Raw genomic sequence first — 24,406 nt, 5'->3', positions numbered from 1 at the left:
TCCTGCACCTGGGATGGGGTAACCCCCAGTATCAATACAGCCTGGGGGGAGAAAGGATTGAGAGCAGCCCTGCCGAGAGGGACTTGGGGGTGCTGGTGGATAAAAAGCTGGACATGAGCCGGCAATGTGCCCTGGCAGCCCAGAAGGCCAACCGTACTCTGGGCTGCATCAGGAGGAGCGTGGCCAGCAGGTCGAGGGAGGTAATTCTGCCCCTCTACTCAGCTCTGGTGAGACCTCACCTAGAGTACTGCGTCCAGCTCTGGAGCCCTCAGCACAAGAAGGACATGGAAGTGTTGGAGCGGGTCCAGAAGAGGGCTACTAAAATGATCCGAGGGCTGGAGCACCTCTCCTATGAGGACAGGCTGAGAGAGTTGGGCTTGTTCAGTCTAGAGAAAAGAAGGCTGCGGGGAGACCTGATTGCGGCCTTTCAGTACCTAAAGGGGGCCTATAGGAAAGAGGGGGAAAACCTTTTTAGTAGGGCCAGCTGCGTTAGGACAAGGGGTAATGGTTTTAAACTAAATCGGGGTAGGTTTAGGCTAGATATAAGGAAAAAATTCTTTACAATGAGGGTGGTAAACCACTGGAACAGGTTGCCCAGAGAGGTAGTGGAGGCCCCATCCCTGGAAACATTCAAGGCCAGGTTGGATGGGGCTCTGAGCAACCTGATCTAGTTGGCGGTGTCCCTGCTGACTGCAGGGGGGTTGGACTCGATGACCTCTAGTGGTCCCTTCCAACCCAAAACATTCTATGATTCTATGATTCTATGAACTTAATACTACTGTAATAATCTTATTGCTTAACTTACATTCTCCGTTCCACTGGGCTCTAAAAAGTTAAAATTGTTTTTTTTTGTTTAAAAAATACACTTCAGTGTTTCTGAAAACTAAAAAGACATTACTTTCTTTTATTAGAAGCTGTATTGAATGAGCACAATTTGTCAGAATGTACTAAAAACCACAAAGAAATCATCAATAGGCAACATGAGTTACCCTGCTGCCAAAAACACCAAAACCAACCTAGTGCAGCAGCCTCAGAGATTTATTGCTCTGGAAAGAGTAAGGAGCCTCCTGAGCCTAAAGATGTTACTGCATTAAGAATTGCACTGGATCAAAACACCAGATATAATTTCACTACAGGGACTCAATGAAAAGCATTGAATTTACATGGGGTTTCTTTTCCCCAGAAAATATGAAGTCAGCATCTGGCTTCTTTTATTAAAAGTAACTTTTTTTCTTTTTTTGCCCCCCTTTTTTTTTTTTTTTTTTTTAGAAGAGCTCATTGTTGTGCTGTATAGCTGAAATCAATTTATTCTGTGGGCAGACATGTTCAATATGCACTTAATAAATAATATGAGTGGGAAAGTATTTAACAAATATTATTTTTCATCAGGAAATTCTGCTGTCTAAGAGGAGAAATTATCCAGGGCTAGTTTGAGATATTTGACATCTGCATGTAGAATCCCACATGTGGGCATATGTAGATGTTTTGGGAGGGACTGGGGTATGGTTTTCTTAGTAACAAGCCACTGAGCACTTGTCTTTTGACACCCTAATGCAAAAGCAGCATTTTGACTTGAAAGTGCAAAGAACCACAAGTGCTGTTAGTGCTGATGTATCTGGGATTTTTAGCTATATTAATCTGGAATTCTAACATTATTAATAGGAATCTTCCAACTACAGATAAAATTGCAAAGCACTCTGTTTCTGTTCTGGGGTAAAATAGGTTCAGTTATTCAAAGATGGTCAAGAACATTCACAGAGTTAAGATTCAGACTAGCTCTGATTTGAATCAAGTCCATGAATTGTAAATAGAAACACTCTAATCCCCCACAGGGACAGCAGGGAACTCCCAGGGCCCCTGTGATATGCTGAATGGGTTCTTTTGGAAAGGACTGCCACACTTCAAGAACGCTGATTTAATAAGATTTTATTTTCCATACAAAAAATGGGAGGAGGGCTTTTTCGTTTCTTTTCTTTTTTAATTCTCCCTGGCACCAGCCGAAGATGTATCACACACTTTTGATTAATTCTGTTCCTCAGCTTATAAGCAAAATAGTGTCCATATTGCCTTATCATAATGTGTTTTTCCAGCTATACATGAAATCATACAAGGTCATTACTCAGACCTTAGACTAAAGATGTAACATGGAAATCTCCTTGCGCAAATGAAATGAGGTCACAACACACACTCTTTTTGGCCTACAGGTTATATGGTCCAGATAATTACTTAAATTTTTAAAACACATCTTAGGCAGAACATAAGTGGATTCCCCCACTTTTTATTCTTTCAGAGGAAAAAAAACCACCTGTCACCATCTCTGTCAGTAATCGTATTCCTAGACTAATGCCCCTCAGTAGCTTTGCTTTGTTACAAGGTTTTCATACGTGGTTTGGTGATGACACCCCCACCCATACATTTCAATTTGATCTATACTTTTGATGTTGACCGCACACTATTTTAACTCCAAATATTTCTGAAATAAATTCTGGGATTTGTTCTGTGTTACAAGGTTAAAAAACCCAAACATTAGGAGCCAACCTGATTCAAGTCTGGTTAAAAAACATACAGCTGAACCTATCACATGGTTTTCCACTGTAAAGGGTATCCATGCTACTTCTCTTAAACTGCCACTTCTAAAACATCACGTACAGATCCATGCTTTAATTAATACAGTTTAACAAAACAACATCAAATGGTTTTCAATATTACTTGTGACAGACATGACGTAAATATAAAAAAAGGATAACATCTCAAGTAGCAGCGTTTGTTTTGCTCTGTAAAAACTAAGTGGAATGAAAAACATTCTGGACTTTTTGCTTCACACACAATATGCATATTTAATAGATTAATTATTTAAAAAATTGAGGCATAAACCTCTTTAATATCTAAAACCTCAAGACTTCCCCTCCCTTGGAAGAAGCACAACCAAGGATACATCCAAAGATGCAATCTAAATTGGGTCCAAAATTGAAAATAAAAGAATATGCACATCCACATCTCTTTAGGCTTGTCAGTCATGCTGAAAACAAACCAGAAATAGCATCCGAATACTAACATGAAAAGAGCCTCTTCACACTTACAGCACAACACAAACATTCAGTTTCAGATAAAATTTCATTACCCACATCATGGATCAATAACTGAATAGGTTTTAAATAGCAAGCCAAGATGAGAACATGTCCAAACTACTCTAAAGGTCATCATAAAGGTTTAATTCCATTTTTATATCCAAATCTCTATTCAAACAAATTATCATGCATGTGAATCTGAGAAATTCAAAGGTTAACATGTAAATAGACTTGAGTTACTTTGCTCAAAAGCCCTCAGGCTGTTTAAACTCATTTCCTGGCAGACCACTAAAACTTGTACAAAATCAAAGTGGTTGATGTGAAGAATATTGAGTACTTTGGTCCCAAACCAACAAAGAACCCAAGCATGTGTCTATCTTTAAAGCATGTGAATCTAGGGCTAAACCTGAGCCATGGAGTCAGTGAGTCCCCAAGAATGGCTGTGGAAGATAGATGAGAATAAGTTGTTGTCCTTAGGCACCAAGAAACTTAGCTGGCAGAACACAAATATATTCAGGGTTTAGATTATTCCTTAGACATGCTGCACAGTACAGCATGGCCATCTTAAGTTGGAAGACCCCAAGCATCTCAAGCTGATCTGGCTGCTGCAGACACTCAGTGGACCACGCTGTGCCCATGTAGAGGTTCAGTCCAGCCCAGAAAGCTTAGATCTGTGATGATAGCTGTGAATGGTTACACAGAAAACTGGACAAGTAACTGGAAACGCTTTCAGGAAAGCAAAACATGGCTGTGAGTCTACAGCATCTCGTGAAGAGGAGAGAAACCACCGTCCGCAGAGAGGGGATGGTCAACCAAGCACTCTTCCCATTCATCATATTAACATGTGACTGGACAGCACTAAATGAAGCATGAAAATATAACATCACAGTTTACTGTGTTAGGATCAATGCTGGTTTTAAGATGGCTGTTCTGCAGCATAAGAGAAAAGCATTGGGATATTCACTAAAGAAGAAGAGCAGGCTTTACAATGAGGACTCAACAGACATTAGTTGTCACTGTGCAGCTGCCTCCGAGGCAGGAATGTTGGTTTAACACTCTGGAAAAGCTTCAAGTCTTCTGAAACACTATCCAGGGCAGTGTCAGTGCAGACATCAGCTCCATCAAGAGGAGGAGCAGTATCTTCAGGAGGTCATCTTGGTTTGATATTATGTAGCGGTCTTTGGTCTGAGCAAGAAGGAAGCTACTCAATCGCGCTGGTGATGCTGTGTGCAGAATTTCAACAAACAATTCGATCCTTCTATCCAGGCAACAGTTCCAGTTAAGCCAATGTTCCTGAAAGCAGCACAGAGCCAGAGTGCCCCTACAGTCTTTTCATGAAGGGGGTTCTTGCATGGTACCTTGCACTCTACCAGCGGCAGTGTAAAGCTGCAGGAAAGTTGTAGGGCAGGCAGAATAAGATAGCAGGCACAATATGAGACAGCTACCCTTGAGGGTCAGGTAGTGGTTTCCAAACCTTTCCACCTGTAAGCCCCATTTTTGTTGAGTTAGAAACACACACAGCTGAGCAACTAAATTTCTGTCTTGAGTTCCCTAGCCTATTAACTAGGAACAATACAGCAACATCATATCCATTCCTTTCCTTCATGAAAGGACATTAAAAGACAATTCATTCTACTTGCAGTCTCTTCCCCGGACTGAACGCAGATGTGTGGTGGCTCCCCAGCATTTCAGGCAGAGAAAGTGCTTGGATACTACACTAACAGAGGGGATTGCCTCCCTCATCCTTTGCTTATCTAGCAGCCTTATCCACTGCAAGCATATCCCAAGTCTTCAGAATTTTGAGGTATTGGACAACATGCATTTTTTAAATTTTTTTTTTTTGAGGCAATGCAGATGGGTATATTCATGTTTGACTGTTTCCCACCTGTCAGGCCTGTATCTCACTACACAGATTTTAAGCAACGTGCCAGGGCCAGAACAGCTCTATTTTGACCCCTGCTTAAATAGGACCTTGTGCTGCACCACCAAAGGCAGCACATGTTCTGGTGGCACTTGATATGACAGCTGGCCCAAAAGGTGTGTTGCTGAGTATGTGGTGAGAAGAGGGGGTGGGAGGGGGAGGTTGTAAGCCTGCTTTTTGCTTTTAGTATTTCAGTTTTATTGATCTTGAAATAACAAGTCACTAAAAATTGCTACAAAACCCATTGGTCATAAAACAAGATCAAAAGCAGACCTACGGAAAAGATGCCTGCTTGAGGAAAAGACCTTGATGATGGCTTTGGAAATACAAGAAAGCACATCCTTAAATAATGTTTATAGCCTCAAAACTGCTCTGTTCAGACAGATTACAAAATTAGATAAAACTATCTATTGCCTTGAGTGATGACAGGAAAATGAATGTTTCATCCTCTACAGAACCAGGAATCTTCAGATAAGATTTGTCTCTGCCATCACAAGACAAATCACTGTGGGTCTCATGCTGCTGTAATTTACACCAGTTATACCTAGTGTAACTCGAAAGCCTTCACTCAATTTACTCCATCTTCAAGTAGCTAAGAGGAGAATCAGTTTCTAGATAGAGAGAGAGATAACGAAGAGGTTTTAGAAACCTTCATTAGTTCTTGGCGTTTTCCTTGAAGCTGCACCATCTTTGGGTTTATTTTATCTTTGCTATTCATCAGAGCATTATTTCTAAGCATACAGTGGGTAGAGGTGTAGGTAAGTATTTCTTTTCATGTAGTTTTTTCTACATGTCTTATTTGTCCTTGAATTCTTAGGTATTCCTTTTTGCAATAGCAAAACCATTGCTGAGGCTAACCTTGTCTCTCAAACCTACTGAATATGCTGAGGGAAAAAAAAAAGAGGGGAGGAAGCTTTGTGAATACTAAAAAAAAGATTACTACAAACCTCATTATTACAAATCAAAAAATGTAAACAAATTCCGGTTTAAACCACTGCAATGACATTCCCCAACTGAAAATGTACCCAACTTCTTAAAAAACTCCACTCTGAAGTTAGTAGTACACTCAGGAGAAACAGTAGCTTTGTGCTATGAAATGCCACTTGCATGCAGCATCAGTTAAGGTCTGCAAGAAAGAGAATGACTGAATCTCAGCATCCACACACACACACACACAGAGTTCCCTAACAGCAGGCCAGACTGCAAATAGGCTGATTCTGCTTCCATCTTAAACCAATGCCCACAGCTCTCAAGACTTATTCGTGTGAAGTATCAGAGCTGAGAGAGCACAAGCATGCCTGAGCTTGTATGCTCTGCTGGATTAGTTTGATGTCAGGTGCGTTATTGTATAACAGCCATAAATGTCTCAAAATAAATCTGATATTGAACAGTAATAGCTTTTCTGTAAGCATGGCAGACTGAGGATATTGGAAAAGGGAAGGTTAATAGGGAAGGATGGCATCTGTTATTACATGAATTAATACAGTTGGAGGGAAAAATATCTTTTGGACCCAGAAGTCCTTCAGACACAGAACTCTGAAGGACTGATCAAAAAACTGTCTATTTTCCTTCCCAGCTATATTGGCAATCTAATGAAACAAATTATCTCACTCCCTCTCATACCATTCGCAGAAGTTACTCTGGGCATTTGAGTATCAAAGCATTGCTTCTCTTCCTCCAACTTTTCCAGATTTTGCTAGCAAATACCAAAGCAGTAAGGCAGGTGTGTCTGATCACCAGTCTTAGAATTTGGACAGGAGTGGTGGTGAAACAGTATTTTAGCTGCTATATTTAGCATGTAAGTTATAACATTAAAATGTCATAAGAATATTTTTTCTTCAACAAAAATTGACTGCACTGGATTTTGGATCTTATAAATTTAGTTCCTCTGCTAGACTCAGCCTCCATAAATTATATTATTAAATCCAAATGAAAAAAGAGCATATGGCCGCCTCTCTTTGTATATATAAAAATTTTTAAGTACTGATATCTTTTATGTTCTTTTGGCACTTTCTGATTTCCTACAGCCCCCCAGCAGGAGTGGATGAATGATCCTTCTCACAGGAACCCATTTTTGTGAGCTGCATTGCGGGTTGCCAGGAGGAGGTTTTTCAGTAATGAGTTTGAGCTGGCTCATACCAACTGTGGATCACTCATTTGCCACTTAGCAGTATATTCTACAGCACATCCCAATAAAGTAATCTTCACTCAGGAAACAGAAGCATCCCCTTTTCTTTGGCATTGTAATTTAAAAACCCTAGGTTCATTCTATCCTCAGAGCCAGGGTCCAAGCTCAATTAACTCAGCGGAAAGATTACCAGGGATTTTAACTGCTTTTGGACCAAAGCCAAAGTGAATGCTTTATTCAGCTTTGTAAAGACTATATAAAGAAATTTAAATCACAGAAGACCATCTCTCATTCCTATGATTTCAGGTAAAAGAACAATATTCATCTTGGTAAGAGCTGCTTTGTCCCACACTGGCAGTATATCCACCTACTAACATCTGCCATCACTATTCAGTAGCTTGATACTCAGAGGTAGATCCTGCACGGGTGAAAACAATCATCTTCAAGGTGTATGAAGCCTTACAGTAACTCCAAGATGGCAATGGCTTCAGTAGGAACTTCTCAAGCAAGCACTTCTGCATCACTAAAATTTACTTCACTTCCAGTGCACAGATCAACTCTTTCATTATTCCAAACAGTACAGAAATAAGTTACATACATGAAGACTTGAGGTACTACGTTATGCTGTTTTCTCCTCTGATGGCTTTCTGCCTTGGGTCTGCCCCTTTGCTCCAGGAAATATGAACTAGACTTCACAGCAATACAAAAAGCAGGATCAAATGAAGGACATGCCTGTCAGGTTGCCCACGATGGGTCAACTGTAAGAACCGTTTCACTAACAAGAAGAACACACATATATTTGAAGTCTTCCATGAGGTTTTGTACATTGGCAGAATCCGGCAACAAACCAAAGCTCTGAACTGCAACTTCTTGCAGTCAAACACCTTGGTAGTTCACACAGTTATTTTTAGGAAGGAGAAACCAACTCTACAACAGCAATTGTCACCGCTGCAGAAAGAGTAGGAAGCACATACTGGCGTTAGAGTCAGAGATATCTCTGAAGGAGTCCTAGATGCATGTTGGGGCAGGGAACACTGCTAGAGAGCACTCCATACACAAAGGTACAGTTCAGTGATTCTGCACCCATTGCAATGACAGCAGGGTTAAGCCAGCATCGGAAAAGCATCCTGAACATCCCCAGCATCACCCAATGCTCACATTTGAAAGTAATGCTGACTTTACAGGGCCAAAAAAACCATGGGATGTTATTTCATTCTTACCTATACCCTAAGCAGTAGACCCTGTGTGGGCCACCCACACAGCAACATCACATCAGTTTAACTTAAGACAGTTTAGGATGTTATTTTCCAATTTTCTGAACTGCACTGATGCTTACTAAAGGATGTATTTTGCCTTGATTTACAAATAATTTTTAAAGGAGTAATGAACTGATCTATTCACAACTAGTCAAAAAAATTAATAGCAAAGTAGTCTGGGCTAAAAGGATTCGCCCTCCTGCAGGTGGTCCACTGTTTCTTTAATTTCACATTCACTGTCTAGTGCCTCTAAAATGTAACTTTTGTGGGCAATAAATTTCAGCATGTTTACATTTTCTAACCATTGTTTTACAGATGAGTACAGTTGAAGGAATTAGTCTTTCTGGAGCATAAGGTTTAAAAAATTTAAAAATATTCCATAAATGTGGAGTTTATATTTGTACATCAACAACAAGTCCAAATTTTATGGGCCATTATTTTGTCTGCAGTATTACAGTGGTTTATGTTTCATGTTTACCGCTCCTTTTCCACTAAGCTTAGTGAACAAGGAAAGATGCAATGTGCGACAGGAGGTGAGAGAGTTCTGCTGAATCCGAATAGCATCTTTCACCCTATGCATCACACAAGCTGATGCACCTCAGATTTACAAGGTTGTAAGAGTATATTTCAGCAAGAGACCTAAACTTTTTTTTTCCCTTAAAATAAAAAAAAAAAATCTCACATTTAATGCTAAGTGCATACCTACATCATCTTCTGAAACAAAATACCGTATTTGAACGGCTTAGATCCTTCAATGGACATGGCACCATTGAAACTACTGAGACTTCCTGACCATGACACAAATATAGTTCTCTTGTTATTAGGAAATAACCCACATTTCCTAATGGTACAAAGGTGCAATTTTCCCTCCTAGCTAACAGACATAAGACCTTCATTTGTCTTGTAATATAAAGAAAGGAATCAATTGGTTGGAAGCATCTGGACCATTCCCTGTTGAGTCAGGCACAGAAGCAGCCCTGATTTGTAACTTTTCACTTAGTCCATGGAGGGAAAAAAATGCAGCTCTTTGCCACACGCCAAAACACTTCCCTAGAGGATTCTGTCTGTATGGGTTGAAATAGAAGGAAGGTTTTCCAGAGGTGATAGACCATATTTTCTGTTACGACTCACACAACAACCTTGGCCAAAACTACTAAGAGATAAAAGCAGGATATAATACATGAGGAACTGGTTAAATGCATGTAGAAAGGAAGTTCTAAGCTTAGATAACTGGTTTTGGTCTGCTGGTCAGCTGTATTTCTCAGAATGCTATTTATCCACCCACAATTACTACCTTCCCAGCTATATGAATGCTGCTTGATGGATCCAGCAACAAACAGAACTCTGCAGCTGGGCTAGGGCAAGCTAAGCCTGGTCACGGAGAAAAGGAATGAGAAGCGGTTTCGGGAGCAGCGACCCCAACACAAGGTGCCAATGGGGCACTGGGCCTCAAGCATTCCATGTATGGAAAATAGAGATTCTAGAAAGAAGCCAAGGAGATGCCTTGTCAAAACACCACTAAAAGGGGAAGAAAGGGAGATCTAAAATCTCCATGTTTCTACATGCACACCTCAAATCCCCAAACCAGGTATATACTATTTATTTTTACAGAAAGCCACTATTCCTGGTCACAGTCTGTGAAACCTAACAAAAGCAATAATAGAAAGGGTAAAGAAATTACTATATCTCCTACAAACATACCTCTTTCCCACCGCAATCTAAAAGAAGTTAAAGGAAGCTCTCCCAAGAAATTGAAAGCACAAATCAGAAAGTTACACAGTTGCAAAATAGTTATGGCAAAAAGTGCAAGAACTACCTGTGAAAGCTCTTCTTTCTAATAAGAATCCACTAAGATTTGCATCAGTACTTCCATTCCAAATGTAAACATCTGCAGGGACGCTAATGTTAGCATGGTACGAAGACAGAAGTCTTAATACAGGAAAAGTGAACTAATCTCTCAAACCTTTCCCTTTCAGATTAAAGATTCAGAGCAGATGTAGTTATCCTCAGCAGAACCAGACTGTTGGATCCTCTAAAATCTGACACAAACCACCCTTCCATAGCTGTGAATAGGCCTACAAGACCAAGAGAAAGATTTGGGGGCATGTGGGGAAGACATGACCCATGAATTCCTTACTTCCGAGTCCTGTTATCACATTGTTGCTTAAGTCTGCAGATATCCCAAAATTTTGGTGACTGACAAGGCAACCGTTAATTCACTTCTGTCAAAAAAAAAAAAAAGGTCCCAAAGCCCCCTGGATCAACAGTTTTGGGAAACAATGTAAAATGTATGATTCAGTGGTGTAACACACAGGTGACTGGAACAGTATCTCATAAAACTACCACTTGCCAGTAATTCAAAATAAGGCAATCTCATCCTAGAATACACACACATAACGAGTTAAGTGGTTTGACTTCACCCCCTACTCTAAGCAAACTACAGGTCAGACTTATCCAGCCAAGCTCCAATTGCCCTTAAACCCTGCTCTTCCATGACACAACTACACAACTTCATTTCAACACCGTCTGGTAGAGCATTGTTAATTACAGAAGAGATAATAACAAACAAATGTTAAAAAGGTCATGTGTTTAGACACATGTTTTCAATGTGTCCACTGAGACACCTACATTTGGTTCCAAGATGAACATGAAATGCAAACAAGCAGCTAACAGGGCTACGGTAGCAACTCATTCCTCCATTCAGACAGTACATTTGAATGGAAAAGCAGGCAGAAAAATCCCTCCTTTCAATAGAATTGGCACCGTTGGGATAGAGGCTTTTACAGAAAATCAGTAAGGCCTTATAGATCATCCACAGCATTCATATTCACACCAAAAGCAAGAACTCCATTCAACATCTGAAGAACAGTTAAAGACTCAATGGGAAGCTGCTAGGGAACAGCACAAGCTAATCATTCCCCCAGTAAAATTGTTAGGAAGTATGCAGCAGATGATATTTTAACCACACAAGTCTTCCTAATTCCTCAATCTAAAACATCTGAGTTTAGAGAAGACATCTTAAGCCTTCTGCAGGGATGGTGATAATTACAGATCCAATACTTCATTAAGTAAACCCCAACTCGCAGCAAAATAGCAAACAAAAAGCACAATCCAATAGCTACACTTCCAAAATATTTACGCTCCAGCTGCATGGCCAGAAGAAATCACAATCCAAACAGTTGTCCATGAAGAAGGCATGGGGCAAGGAATCCATGCTAACTTCAAATCTGCTGTATTGCACATATTACTTCATGGATATTTTTGTAGAGAGATGAACAGCCACTTCAGCTTAAGGTCAGATGGAAGAGTAAGTTTGAGTGAGAATCATGTTCACATACCATTTGATTTGACCAGATACCTCTACACAGTTATAGTACATCAGTCTACTTTCACACTACTTTATCTCGGCATCCTTATAAGTTCCAGTCTCTCTCACCACACTGGCTTACACAGGACTGGTCCAAGCCCAAAGCAGCTTTGATAGCCAAGCCATGGGGAGGAGGGGAGAAGGCAGAAGGAGTTGGCTCAGCTGTTCTGACGTACAATCTGCAAACCCTAAACTAGTGGCAAGGCAACCAGTAAGTCCAGGGCCAACATTCAATGAGGCATTCCCTGCTCTGCACATACATTCTTCCTCCTCTCCTCCTCAAGAGAGACACCTAAGGGAAAAGCATAAAGAACAAAGGGGGAAAACTAAAGTAACAAAGAGGTGAAAAATGATTGATCTATGTATTTGTCCATTCATGCTGTGAGTGGCTGAAACACACAAGCATACGATTACAAAACAAGCATACCAGCAGTTTTCCTTTCCTTCCAAAGCTTGCTGCAACTTGAAAAAGTTTTGAAAATATTTTGTCTGAAAGTAAACACTCACATGAATACACTCGCTTAAAATCAAGCACACCTCTTTTTAAACTAAAATATCCTCAAAGCCTATCCACTCCAACCACAATGCCCTCAACTGGTGGACGACCTGGGAAGCCATGACATTCTAGAGTAACAAAATTTTGACAAGCAAATTTTGAACTAAGATGAAGCACAGAAATTCTGAAATCTGATCTAAAAATCCCAACATTACAAATGTGCTTATAAACTCCAAGACTGCTATCTCATACTGAAAAACGTGACCCTGTTGCTTTTACACACCCTCCATCTGTCTATATTCCTGTCTCATGTTACAGGAACACTGTAATCTTCCTGGGACTGGCATGGTTTCTTAGGTTTTTATATACAGCAGAGTGATGTCCTAGCCCATAAATAAAATACCACACATGACAGCAACAGCAATAAGTAATTTTCTGTTAATAACTGAAAGAAAAAAATATTCTATCCTCTCTTTTTACAACTATACACACCTGACAGTTTAGCTCAATAATGCATTATGACACACAGCATTACTAAAAGGCATATATACAAACTGCTCTAAAAGTAAAAAACAAAATACATCTGTATAACAGACGCTGAATTAATTTTGCTGGGAAAACAAATTGGAAGAATCTAAGCCATTCCACATTTGCCTCCTAAAACAAAGCACAAAAATAATAAAAGTGTATTTCCTAATGCCAGTTAACCTGAAAAAATTTATTTTATTTTCTGAGTAAAATTTTTTTCATCCATTAAGAGTCCACAGTTGGCAGAAGAGAGCATGCTGCAAACTGAAATGCCACACTATCATTACTGGGACACAGAGCTGAAGTTTGAATCTGTTGTTTTCTCCTGAACATACCTGTTCTGAGATATCTGCTCTCTTAACCTTGTCAGTCTCACTCAATCATTTTCTTTTTCAAGTCTGAAAATGCAACAGTGAGAATGAAGTACGGATTTCCTGTAAATCACTTCTTTTGCATTTAGTTTGTCATCTCCAATGTTTTTTTCTCCTATTTTTATTGAATTGCCCAGTTTCAATGTTACAGTACCTATAGTCTTGCTCAAAGAACACAGAACCTTTTGCATCTAGAAATGGCCTAGAAGAACACCTTTCCTGTTTTCAATCTCACAATAAAAGGACTAATAAAACAACAAAAGTAAGTTTAAACAATCAATCATCTTTAGAAGAAAAGGATGTGTAATTAAAAGCTGAATTATCATTGAAATAAACCCTCTCCCCATAAATTGAAGGGCCTTTTTTTTTATTCCAAGTAAGTTTTGTGCAGGAACTATCTTCATATACTTATACTCCTATTCTAAATATTTGTCAGAACACATTGCTTCTCAGGTCTTCGCCCATTTTTTTGCACAAAGTGTCAGATGAAGTTAGGCAAGCAAGACCTTGGACTTGATTGCACAGAAAACAAATTTTCTAAGATTTACCGAAGTACTTATACAGCCAGAAGCAGAGTCACTGCAATGGTAGACTTCGTATAATTAGAGACTAAGCAGTAATGCTACCTGTATGGAAATGGCATGTCCAAACAAAAGTGAAACAGAGGGAGAAAACCACCCACCTTCTAATCCACAGTAAGGAGGCCACTGAAATTTCACAAGACAGTTGTGAATAAAGTGTGTAACTCCAGAAGAAAGAGGGCACTAAATGACATTCCAGAAACACTGTCACAAAAACACTGCTCTCGCAACAGCAACTGTGTTAAAGCCTCCCCAGGTAGTCAAACCCTCAGATTCATTTGCTCACTCTGCTTTTGCAGGTTTTTCTTAATTTTCTTTTTTTAGGAATGAACGCTTTTTCTCCAGCTGTGTTTGTGTCTTCTTTCTATCTGCACTAATTTATCGTTGATTTACTGGGCTACACTTCCACCATGGTTTTATACTCTAGAGATACGGTCAACAGCCTGACAAGGTACTGGAAAGAACACCGAGGAAGAAAAATATAATTACAACAACAGACAGTTGAAATGTGGACACAGAGATAGAAGATGACCAAACACATGATGTGCGTGTTCATTAGTTTTCTTATTCTAGCACCAATATGCCCTACCCACACTGCACGAACAACAGTTATAAATAGATAATGAAGAGACTGTCCCTGCCCCAAATTGCTTACATTCCACGTATCAAATGTCAGCCAAAGCCAGACAAGCTCAGGAAGCAAGTTTACATGATGATTATAAAGGCTAAATGGATGATATCTCACCTAGATCACTTGCTGTTCCCTTTTAAATGTATTTAATGTATACTTCTCTCACCACTTCACATGGAATTATACCATCGTTTTGAAGCCTTGGGCCAAACAATTCTATAAAATCTTTGTTACTTATTTAAAAGCAATTAAATAAGATATCTAAACAATACAACACTTTTGCTTAACAGTCAAAGCACTATAATTCTAGTAACCAGTCAAATGTTTGATGGTCATAAGTATGTGATGATAACCAATACAAGCTTCTGGCAAGACTAATATTATCCGCTTGCCCACAAGGGCAGCTCTGCATGTTGCATTCATGAAAAACGGCACACTATTTCATAAATCAAACCTGCATACAACATGCAGGAACTCTTATAACAGCGAACAACTCGCAATGCTGGTAACTCCACAGTATCACTGTTGATTGCTGATTGATATAAAGCCATTTCAGTGTAATAAATAAGACTTAATATAAGGTTTTCTTATGTTTAAGGAGAAATCCACTATTAGCAATATAGTCCCTAGCTTTAGTTATCCTACAAAGACTTCTGTGGACATGATCTTTGTTACTAGATATGGTTTAGCAAGATAGTAATTTACATTCCATGGCCAGAATTAAGCATTCTTCCTAGGTTTTAATTAAATTTTCCACTTGAATTTTCTATTTTAAAAGCATAAAGTCATCAGAATTTTCTGACAAAAGAGTGTGATTTCCTCCATTGTTCCTCCCTTTGATTTTTCCTGTGTTCTTTTAAAGACTAATAATTTCTTCTTCCTAACAAGACGCCCAAATGACAAAGCACAGCGGGGGAATACATTAATGAAATCAGAAACACACAAAAAACTACCAAGGTCAAGAGTTATTTACATACTGTAGCAGTTAGGGATGCTAATAAAACACCAGAATCACAGGTACTGTGGTACAGTTACAAGATAAAGCATGGTGCCTGTCTCAGAGCTGCCAATAAAAGGAAACGACGGCTGATACACACACACAGGGGAGGACGGAAAAAAAGGGGCAAGAACATAGCAAACCTGTTCAACATAATGGGCAGTGGACTTGGCATATTTTGGGTTGACCTTTCACAAGTATTTTGCTTATCATGACCTTAAGGAGAGTTTTAAGAATGGCATTTAAAGGAAGACAAGGAAGGCACAGAGGATCTTTACAGCACACAGTTCTCTAACAAGAAAGACAGCATAGGAAGACACAAAAAGGTACCCATCTGAATTTTTGTATTAAGTGAATGAAAAGGCTGGCATTACTGGCCCATGACAGGAATTCACATTTAGATCATGAATTACAGGTGACTAGCAGCATGGGCTATATGGGAAAATACAAGGGGAAAGGCATATTTTAGATGCAGGAGTGTTGCGCTGCCAAGGAAACAGAGAATGTGATCAGGAGTTTGACTAGAGAAACTTTTCAGCAGGAAGCAGGATTCACATAACCTTAAAAAAACAGTGAAAAACACTGAAAACAGTAAAAACTATTGGATACTTGATTTTTGTAACATATACTATGGGAGATGAAACAGTAGGGGAAAAATGAAGAGGCACAGAGTCTTAGAGAGCATGAGAGGCTAGGATGAAGTTCTGCACAGTCATTTTATGTCTAATATGCACTACAAAAAAAAAGTAAAGGTGAAGCTTTATGTGTTAGTTTGTTTCCACATTTAACTTTCAGCTTGCATGTATATAGAAATAAAGCACACTCTTTGAGTTGTTTATGGATAGCAGGTTATCACACTGATTCCAATTTCTATGATAAATGGTATGTTACAAGACACCAGGTTAGAAACACTTCCATTCTCTTGTAACCTACACCACGAAAATTTTGATCCAGATCTAGAACCTGAACAAAAGTGTACACACAACTTCTGAAAAGGTACTATTCCAAAGGATCACAGGTAGTCTTTCAGCCAAAAAAGAATACCTCACACCATTCAAAGTGTTTAGAGATCAAACACACAAGCTGCATCGTGAATTCAATAATCACCATTCACAATGTAATGTTAATATTTACTCACAGTCCCTGGTGCTTCTCCAAGATTTTCCTTTAATTTTGCATGTTCAGAAGATAAAAGGTGAGAGCATTAGGGAATACAGCACATTGCAAACTTATTTTTTATATTTTGCTGAGAAAAGGACAATTACAAAAAAGAATTTAACACCCCTTCCCTCAGCTCACATGCAGACAAAGACTAAAGTTTTCGCAAAGCCTTGGGCTCTAAAAGCCTAAATGGCATATAGGTGAATACTTACAATAGCAATAAGTATACTTTTTAAACAATAAAATTTAAGAATCAAGTGACATAATGAAATTAGTAGGCAGCATGTTTAAAGCAAGTAACCTGATGCATAATTAAATTGAGGTCAATATTGCCAATTTTTTTGTGGTAGCCAAAAGATAACCTGGTGAAAGAGGAATTAATGGACAACGGGCCCAACAACAGATAATTACACCAATGGATAATGGGTGCATCCCATCCTAGAACTCAGGAAGCTCTTGAGTTATCATGCTCTAGGGAACAGTAGGGTAAAAAAAAGGGAAGTGTGTTCATATTTCAGATATATTTCCCTGTTCATTGACGGGCCACTGCACCAGACTGTGTTAAGTGGCCCTGCAGCCTCACCCAATGTGACAGTACCTATGTGATGGCAGTTGCTGATGTTTCCACAGTTGAGATGGCACCAATGAAGAGGATACAAACAGGATGGCAGAATCAGAAGACCATCTCCCACAAAGGTAATACTTACCGCTATTGTATGTAAGTTTCTTGGTTACACAGGCTACTTATTTCTAATGGACTCTGGCTCTCCTACCCTACAGTTCTTCATCTTTCATTGTCTCCACTCACCATGAACTTTTACAGTGGATTGCAAACCAGGGGAATTCCTTCCTCCGAACTGATGGCACACTAAGCACATTGGATTTCTGAACTTTCAGACAGTACCAAAACACAAAGGAAGAACCTTATCACCAAAAAGTGAATGTAGAATACCCCTTCCTCATACTGCACTGCTCTGAAATGGTGACCTGGTCCAGTTATGCCAAAGTAGCCCACCTGTGCCAAGATCAAGGATAAAACGAGCATCTCAGTCCTCCAGTGAACACTGCAAGAAACTACAATCAGCCAAAATTCCCTTCCCCTCCAGGCTGTCTAGAAATCTCTAGATGTCATAAATACTTTTTTAGAGGGATCAGAAGAGGTCATGAAGATAAACTAAGTTGCACTCTTGGCTCTTCCTATGGTATCATGTGCCACCTTAGGAAAGACATTTTCCCTCCTGTGCCTCACTTTATCCACCTCTAGCACCAATACACCCACACTGAAGTCCTTTCCAAAAGTGCTTAAGACCTACAGACAGAAAGTACCCTATAAAGAGCTATGTTTACATTTCAGAGCACAGCAGCAGCTGGTTTTGTCATATGGATGAAGACAGTCTTCTTCCACCTAGAGCCCCACACAAGACAGAGAGCAGTAGTCCATGTACATGCAGTTCACACATGCAAGGTTACAGCTATAAAGGAATATTCCCACCTCCCTTGGGCTGCATACATAAAACAGGCTTTCACTCCAGCTAGAAAACACAAATTGTTTGGTGCTTTGGAATAGGAATGAATAGCATATAGGCGGTGGACAGAAGTACTCTAATGGAGCCTGCCTCTCCTATCTCTCTGTAGGGAGCCATTTTTGCATTGAGCCAAAACCAAATTACACATCTCAGCCCGCTTTCAAATCAAAGGTCAGCAGAGTACAAAACTCTTCTTAGCAGAGTTACACAAGTGGAAAGGGGTGGGTAACAATTTGTCTCAATAAAAGACCAAGTACTCTAAGATTACCAAAAAGACCTATTTAAAACACAACACTTCTGCATTTCTATAATCTAGCAGCAAAGGAAACCTAAGGCGCTGTTGGTGATGGCTGGCAGGTTTCTGTTGGCTTTTCTTTTTTTTAAAATAGCTCCTTGATTTTGGACTGCATCCATCTCCAGCATTGTGACTACACTTCATATAGTAATTAACTACAAACCAGAGCGCGCTTCTCCAGCCAAGTCTTTTTTGTTTTGTAAATTTCATTGCACTTCAACACCATTAGCCAGCCACCCCTATTTCAAGCTGATATTCCTAAATTCAGTAGAAATAAGTGTCAGCAATGCTGCAACTCAGCAAATTAAAACAGAGACTGTTTTTTACTCTATATGGCTCTGAGTGCCAGTGTACTTGTATACTTATACATGTTATATACATATTTTATATATATTATATACTCGCTTATTTCTGGGAACGTTCAGGTCAGTTGATTACTGAGCCCACTACTGGTATCCATCCCAAGACCCACAGAAACCAGCCAACCCTTCCTATTCACCAGGGAGGATGCCAGATGAAAAACTTTGTGCTTAAGGACTTTTTGGATCAACCGGGCGTTAAATCTCAGGAATTCTACTGACAACCAGAAGTCCTGAGCTCCATGCCTGCTACAACCAGGTTCCCCCTCCACCTTGTACCTTTCATGTCATTCCCAGTTGCCTGCTTGGATCAGATGATACCAAGCACAACAATGTCACTGCAACTCCTGCTATTGGAAATAGCCACAAGGAGGTTTCCCGACTAGCATGTCCCCATTCCACATAAAGCAGAACATAAGAACAGCTTTGCCAAACCCCTTGAGTTAGGAGTGAGACAAACAGAGTGCTACAATGCTGATCTACCTTCCTATAGCTGGGAGTATATGGGAACACACAGCCCCTCCGTTTGACACCCCGAAGGTCAAATGAATTCTATTTCAGAGAAACAACACAAAATTACTGCTTTGTGACTAACAAGCTTTCATTCACAAAAGAGCTTCCTCTGCAGAGGCTGTGAGTGAACAATTCCTATTGCCTGCTGTAAAAAACAAAAAGTGCAAAGAATCGTATTTTTTTTTCTTAAAACTGCTGAGCTCAAACAAAGCTTTTCACTCTCTGATACCTGCTAATTTGGTCACTGAAATGTGATGTAGGTTTCAAAGTATCTTATTCTGACTCTCTGCAGAGCCCATCAGCAGAACAAACAAGTTACCAGTGTTTGGATTCTCATTACCTCAAATTAGCCTCAGCATAAGACGACAGGAGCAGAGCCAAGCTTTCTGCGGGTGCTTACACGGCACCTGTTAGCACTCCATAAAGGACACAGAAAAAGGAGGGCAGGTTTCTCTGCTGTCTGCCCACAAAGCTCTCCTGTCAGACTACTGATACCTCTTCTGACAGCAACTTTCAGCCTGCACACCCGCGCCACTTTTAATCCACTAACAATGAATCAGTTGCCTCGCTTAGAAGTGTCCGTGAGGAGTGCAGGGACTGCATGAGGGAACTGGGGGCGGGAAATAGAAGGATGACTGTGCCAAGTAACATGTAGTATCACCACAAAGACATAAATCTAAGCTAAAACAATACATTTGTTTACATTCAAGCCTAAAAAAAGGTTGGGACAAAGAAAACAGTAAGTTCAAAGGAGAATCCTCTGGTTATCAAAGGGGAAAGTGAGTTACAAAATGTTTGATCATTCATATAAATAGTTCTGCTGGGCATTTCAGGCTACAGCCACAGGAGTAAAGACAGAAAGATGGGCAGATCTTTGGATGGGACAAACTGACCTGCTCCAAAATGCATCCAAAATAAAGCCACCTGTGAAGAGCCAGAGGGTGACATACTAGGATCATTACAACAGACACATTCTCCTCTTTTATGCTGTTCCTATTACAGTTTGGCATGCTTATATGTCTCATCTACTTACTCCACCTTGCCTTTGATTCCATCTGGAACAGTCTCATCAGTAGCACACCTGTAGAGTGACTAATAACACGGTTATGACTTTTAGGCTACACCATGGACCAAAACATTAAGAGAAAGTGAATCCAGCATCTTTCCATGAAACCCCGCCCCAGGGGCCCAGTTACATTCAACATGCCAAAAGATTTTGTGACAAGGTACGATTTTGCAGGAGCTGAGTCTGATGACATGCTTCCCAAGCAGTCAGCTGGCCCTTTCATTCTTGCCTCCCTCCCTTCCTCCTGTCCCGGTACTAAGGTTGGGGGGGGGGGGGGGGGTGGTGCATTTTATAGCCAACAGCTGATACCAATGCACCTCTTCCTACTCAAATCAGGTGTAACAGCAACATAATTAGAGACAGGAGTTCAAGCAAAACACATCCATGCAGAAGTTTGATTTATTAAGTGTTTGAGCAAGGACTGGGTTGCTAATATTGAAAACTTTAAAGGGGGAAAAATAGCAGGATTGAACCACAGTGCTAAGGTTGTCCATATGTACAGACTGGGCATTAGCCCAAAGATAACAAGCCTACCCACAGCTGTAGTATGTTTAATCAAGTCTTGCAGACTAATTATTTTGCACAACGAAATCCAGCACCTGTGAAAATTTTCTTATTTCAGCTGTGGGCAAAGCTGCTTAAATAACATTTTCAATTTCAACAAGAAAAACCAAAACAAAATGTCTTCAAGTCCAAAATGTCCAGAGTCAACTGCAGTACCCAGGAAGTACAGAGGGAATATTTAACTGAACTCGTATCAAACCTCCTACTCACATGAGAAAGCTCTTTCCTATTAATACTTGTGGTATCTAATTGCAAGTCCTCAGAAGTAAGCGTCTTTTGACTTCCATGAAAGAAAATAAGGAGATGAGAACTTATTCATCTACCAGTATAAAAGCAGCTTTATGTAGCAAACGAATATATCTGTATATTTGTGCATGTGTAAAATAGCAACTAAAAGCCACAGAAACATGAAGCCTGAGTGATATCTGAGCAGTGGTTCTGACTGTAGTTCACTCTTAGCTGCTTTTATGGAAATGTATCTGTTCTTCCTGCTGTGTTGGGTTTTTGGTTTGGGTTTGGGTTTTTGTTGGTTTGGGTTTTTTTACAGACTTGTTTTTAGCACTTGCGTCTTGGACAAATTAGTCATCAAAAAAAAAAAAAAAAAAAAAAACCCAAACCTTCCCCCCCCCCCCCCCCCCCCCCCAAAAGCTGCTGTCTTTTCCCACCCTGCTCTCAAAGCTGGACTCATGAAAACCCATTTCTTATACCATCTTAGTCTTGAAAATTATTTCATCAGTATAGGTATAATATTAACAGCATTGTCTGCTAAAAGTGTCTAAAAAGCAGTTTTCTTTTCCTCAGCAGCAGGCAGCAAGGCTAACTACTGCTTTGCTTTGACTACACTAACAGTACTAAAAATGTGTATACATAAAAGAAAGTAAATTGTGGGTGAAAATTGTACAGGTAAACACTACCACATACAAATGAATAAATTGCTTTTTTTAGCAAGTCAGAGCCAGTTCTCACTGCTGCAATAAACATTAAACGTGAAAGGCACCTGAAAGCTTCTAAAAGAAGGATATTTTTTTTCTAAGGCTTTAAATGTGCTTTTGGCACACTCACACTTTATCATTCAAAATAGCAACAAACCAAAACACACAAAAAGGACAGAGTTAATTCAATGCAAAGATCTTCCCTCTCAGTAAATGTCTCACACAGTACTACTCTTAGCAACAGAATGTTTATACAGCACAGGATAAAGAGAGAGGCTTTTCGCTGACACCTGGGGCAAAACCAAAGAACAAAAGCAGCTCCCAATACAAGAGAGAAAGTTACATTTTTCAAGTGTTCCCACCCAATGTGGACAGAAGGCCAGCCATAACAAGTTGCAACAATCAACCTATTTACCCACTTCCAGAAAATGCTTGTAAATTTAAACTGTGTGAAATGTCTAACTACTTCTCATTCCATCAAAAGGATTCATTAGCAATGGACAATGAAGCCCCTGGCTTGACCTAAAGGGGCTGGTAGGTTAATCTATTCTGACCTTATCTTTATGCAGTCATGAGACGCAAAGATTGCTTGAACCACTTACCAGCATTTAACAATGCCAACAGTCACCCTTTTACTACAGTGCTCCTCCAAAGTGCCATTCAACCCAAATTTTTAATCAAGGGGGATATTAAAAAATTTTCAAAAATTAATTGTAAAACAAACCGAAATGCCATTTCTCATTGGTACAGAACAGAGAACAGAGAGGTAAACAACCAAAAGCAGAGAATTTTTATCTTGCCTTTGCACATCTCTTTCTGACTTCCACCGTCGCTTATTGTCAATTTTAGATAATACGCTATCTCTTATTAACTGTCAATCACATCTTTTATTTATAGCATTTTCACTCATATGGAAGAAACTAGACAAAAAAGCTACTATTTGATAAAACCTGCCTTGTAACAACAGGCTTAATCATACAGACCTCAACACTTTGTATTTTAATAACTACTGGCTTGTTTTCAAAACTCATTCCATGAGGATGCTCAGCACTAAACATAGCAAAGCAATGAGTTAAAATTAAGCACATAATTAGGCCCACAGAAGTCAGTAAGCTGGATTCATCACTCTGTGACTGATTTAATCACTCAGCTCTCATATATTTAAAGTTCACAGCCTATGTTTAAATGCCCTTCTGGAGCAAAGTCTCCAGTGCTCAATGCTGTATGGTGCCCAATCCTGCACAAGCATTGTCCTCCCTTTAATAGTACAATAATCACCTGTATGAAGAAATGACAGACTTACATTAACCTGTTATAGCAAGGTAGCTTTGAGAACAGCAAGAATTATGAGAACAGACTTTCAGCGCAGGTTCCTTCATGCATTCACGTTTAACTGTGTGGCTGTAATTCCTGAAAACAGATCACTCATGTGACCTGCCAGGTAGCAAAACATTTTGACATGAAGAAGAGAGCTGTGTTCTCACTTGACATATCAGTTAGAGCACTTATTCTTCAGCATCAACAAACAAATGTGTTTTCATTTAACCTTCTACACCTTTAAATGGTTTGGCAACACAAGAGAATATCAAAAAGCACAAACAACAATCAGGCACCTAAATGACTTTTGGAAATACCTTGAAAAAAATCCATGACAATCTTTTTTAAAATGATCCCGAGAACAAGGTCTAAGCTTAAATCTATTCCTAATTAGATTTAGGCAGATGCTTAAAATACCAAGGAAGATTAAGTGCTATCACCTTTTTCCAAAAGCAGGATCATCAAAGAACAGGGAAGTAAACCATAAGCCAGTGACTACAGCATGAAACGCAAGAGAAATTAAGAACAAAGGGAAGAGCTTTTCCTTTAGATAGCAGAGGATACTTTTATGAACTACTCATAGGACTGCAGTACCTCAAAAGTTCCTACCTTGAAAAGCTGTGATATGGCCAACAATCATGTACTTCAGTTCAAAGTTCAGTGCCTGGATACTTTGAGTCCTCTCCCTTCGAACAGCTGCCTGGTAGCTTTCTTCCATTTTTTTGGTGCAACACGTTGGTGCTCTATGTTGACAGATCTGTAAATCTGACTCTTAAACCAAACAAGAAAAATACAATAATTAGAAAACCTTTCAACTTACACCATGAAAATAAATAATGCCTCTTAATGTCAAAACAACCACCATGTTTAACATTTTGAAACCAAACACAACCCACAAGGAATGACATTGTGAAACTCAAGTTATTGCTTCAAGGACACTAATTTATGACTTTCACCTAAATCTGGATAACATCACACTACAGATGCAAATTTGTTTTACACTGTTATGAGCATTGGGCACAAAATCATCTAAACATAGTCAAGAGCACAGCAAAATCACTGAATACGCACATGTAAAGGGGCAACATTTCCACTATACGCCTTGTGCTAAGGGCATCATAGCTCGAACATCTGAGTGAAACCCCTATCAGCTCTTACACTTGGGGAAGCATCTCAAATCTTTGAACTCCTAAGCAGCTCACCCCAAAGAAGAAAAAAAGGCATCTGAGTTTTTTAAAAGGTATGGGAGCTGGAGTGGCTTTTTTCCCCTCCTTTTCTCTCTAGTTTTAACATGTTTAGTTCCTTTCTGAATCAGATTTCAAAACAAAA

The 24,406-nt window shown here is 39.6% G+C and overlaps 1 protein-coding gene across 1 annotated transcript in view; it reads right to left on the bottom strand.

Moving 5' to 3' along the window:
• Nucleotides 1-23,840, bottom strand: part of LOC104135455 (glypican-5) — a 361,472-nt gene extending 337,632 nt beyond the window's left edge. Inside the window, exon 1 of the mRNA XM_009649110.2 lies at nt 23,687-23,840. Coding sequence (XP_009647405.1) covers nt 23,687-23,795 — 109 coding nt within the window. The 5' untranslated portion in view covers nt 23,796-23,840. The remainder of the gene's footprint in view (nt 1-23,686) is intronic.
• Nucleotides 23,841-24,406: the final 566 nt, after the last annotated feature.

This window comes from Egretta garzetta, unplaced genomic scaffold, assembly GCF_000687185.1.
Source record: "Egretta garzetta isolate BGI_Z169 unplaced genomic scaffold, ASM68718v1 scaffold161, whole genome shotgun sequence".
Classification (NCBI taxonomy): Eukaryota; Metazoa; Chordata; class Aves; order Pelecaniformes; family Ardeidae; genus Egretta; species Egretta garzetta.
This window is presented reverse-complemented; position numbering and strand designations above follow the sequence as displayed.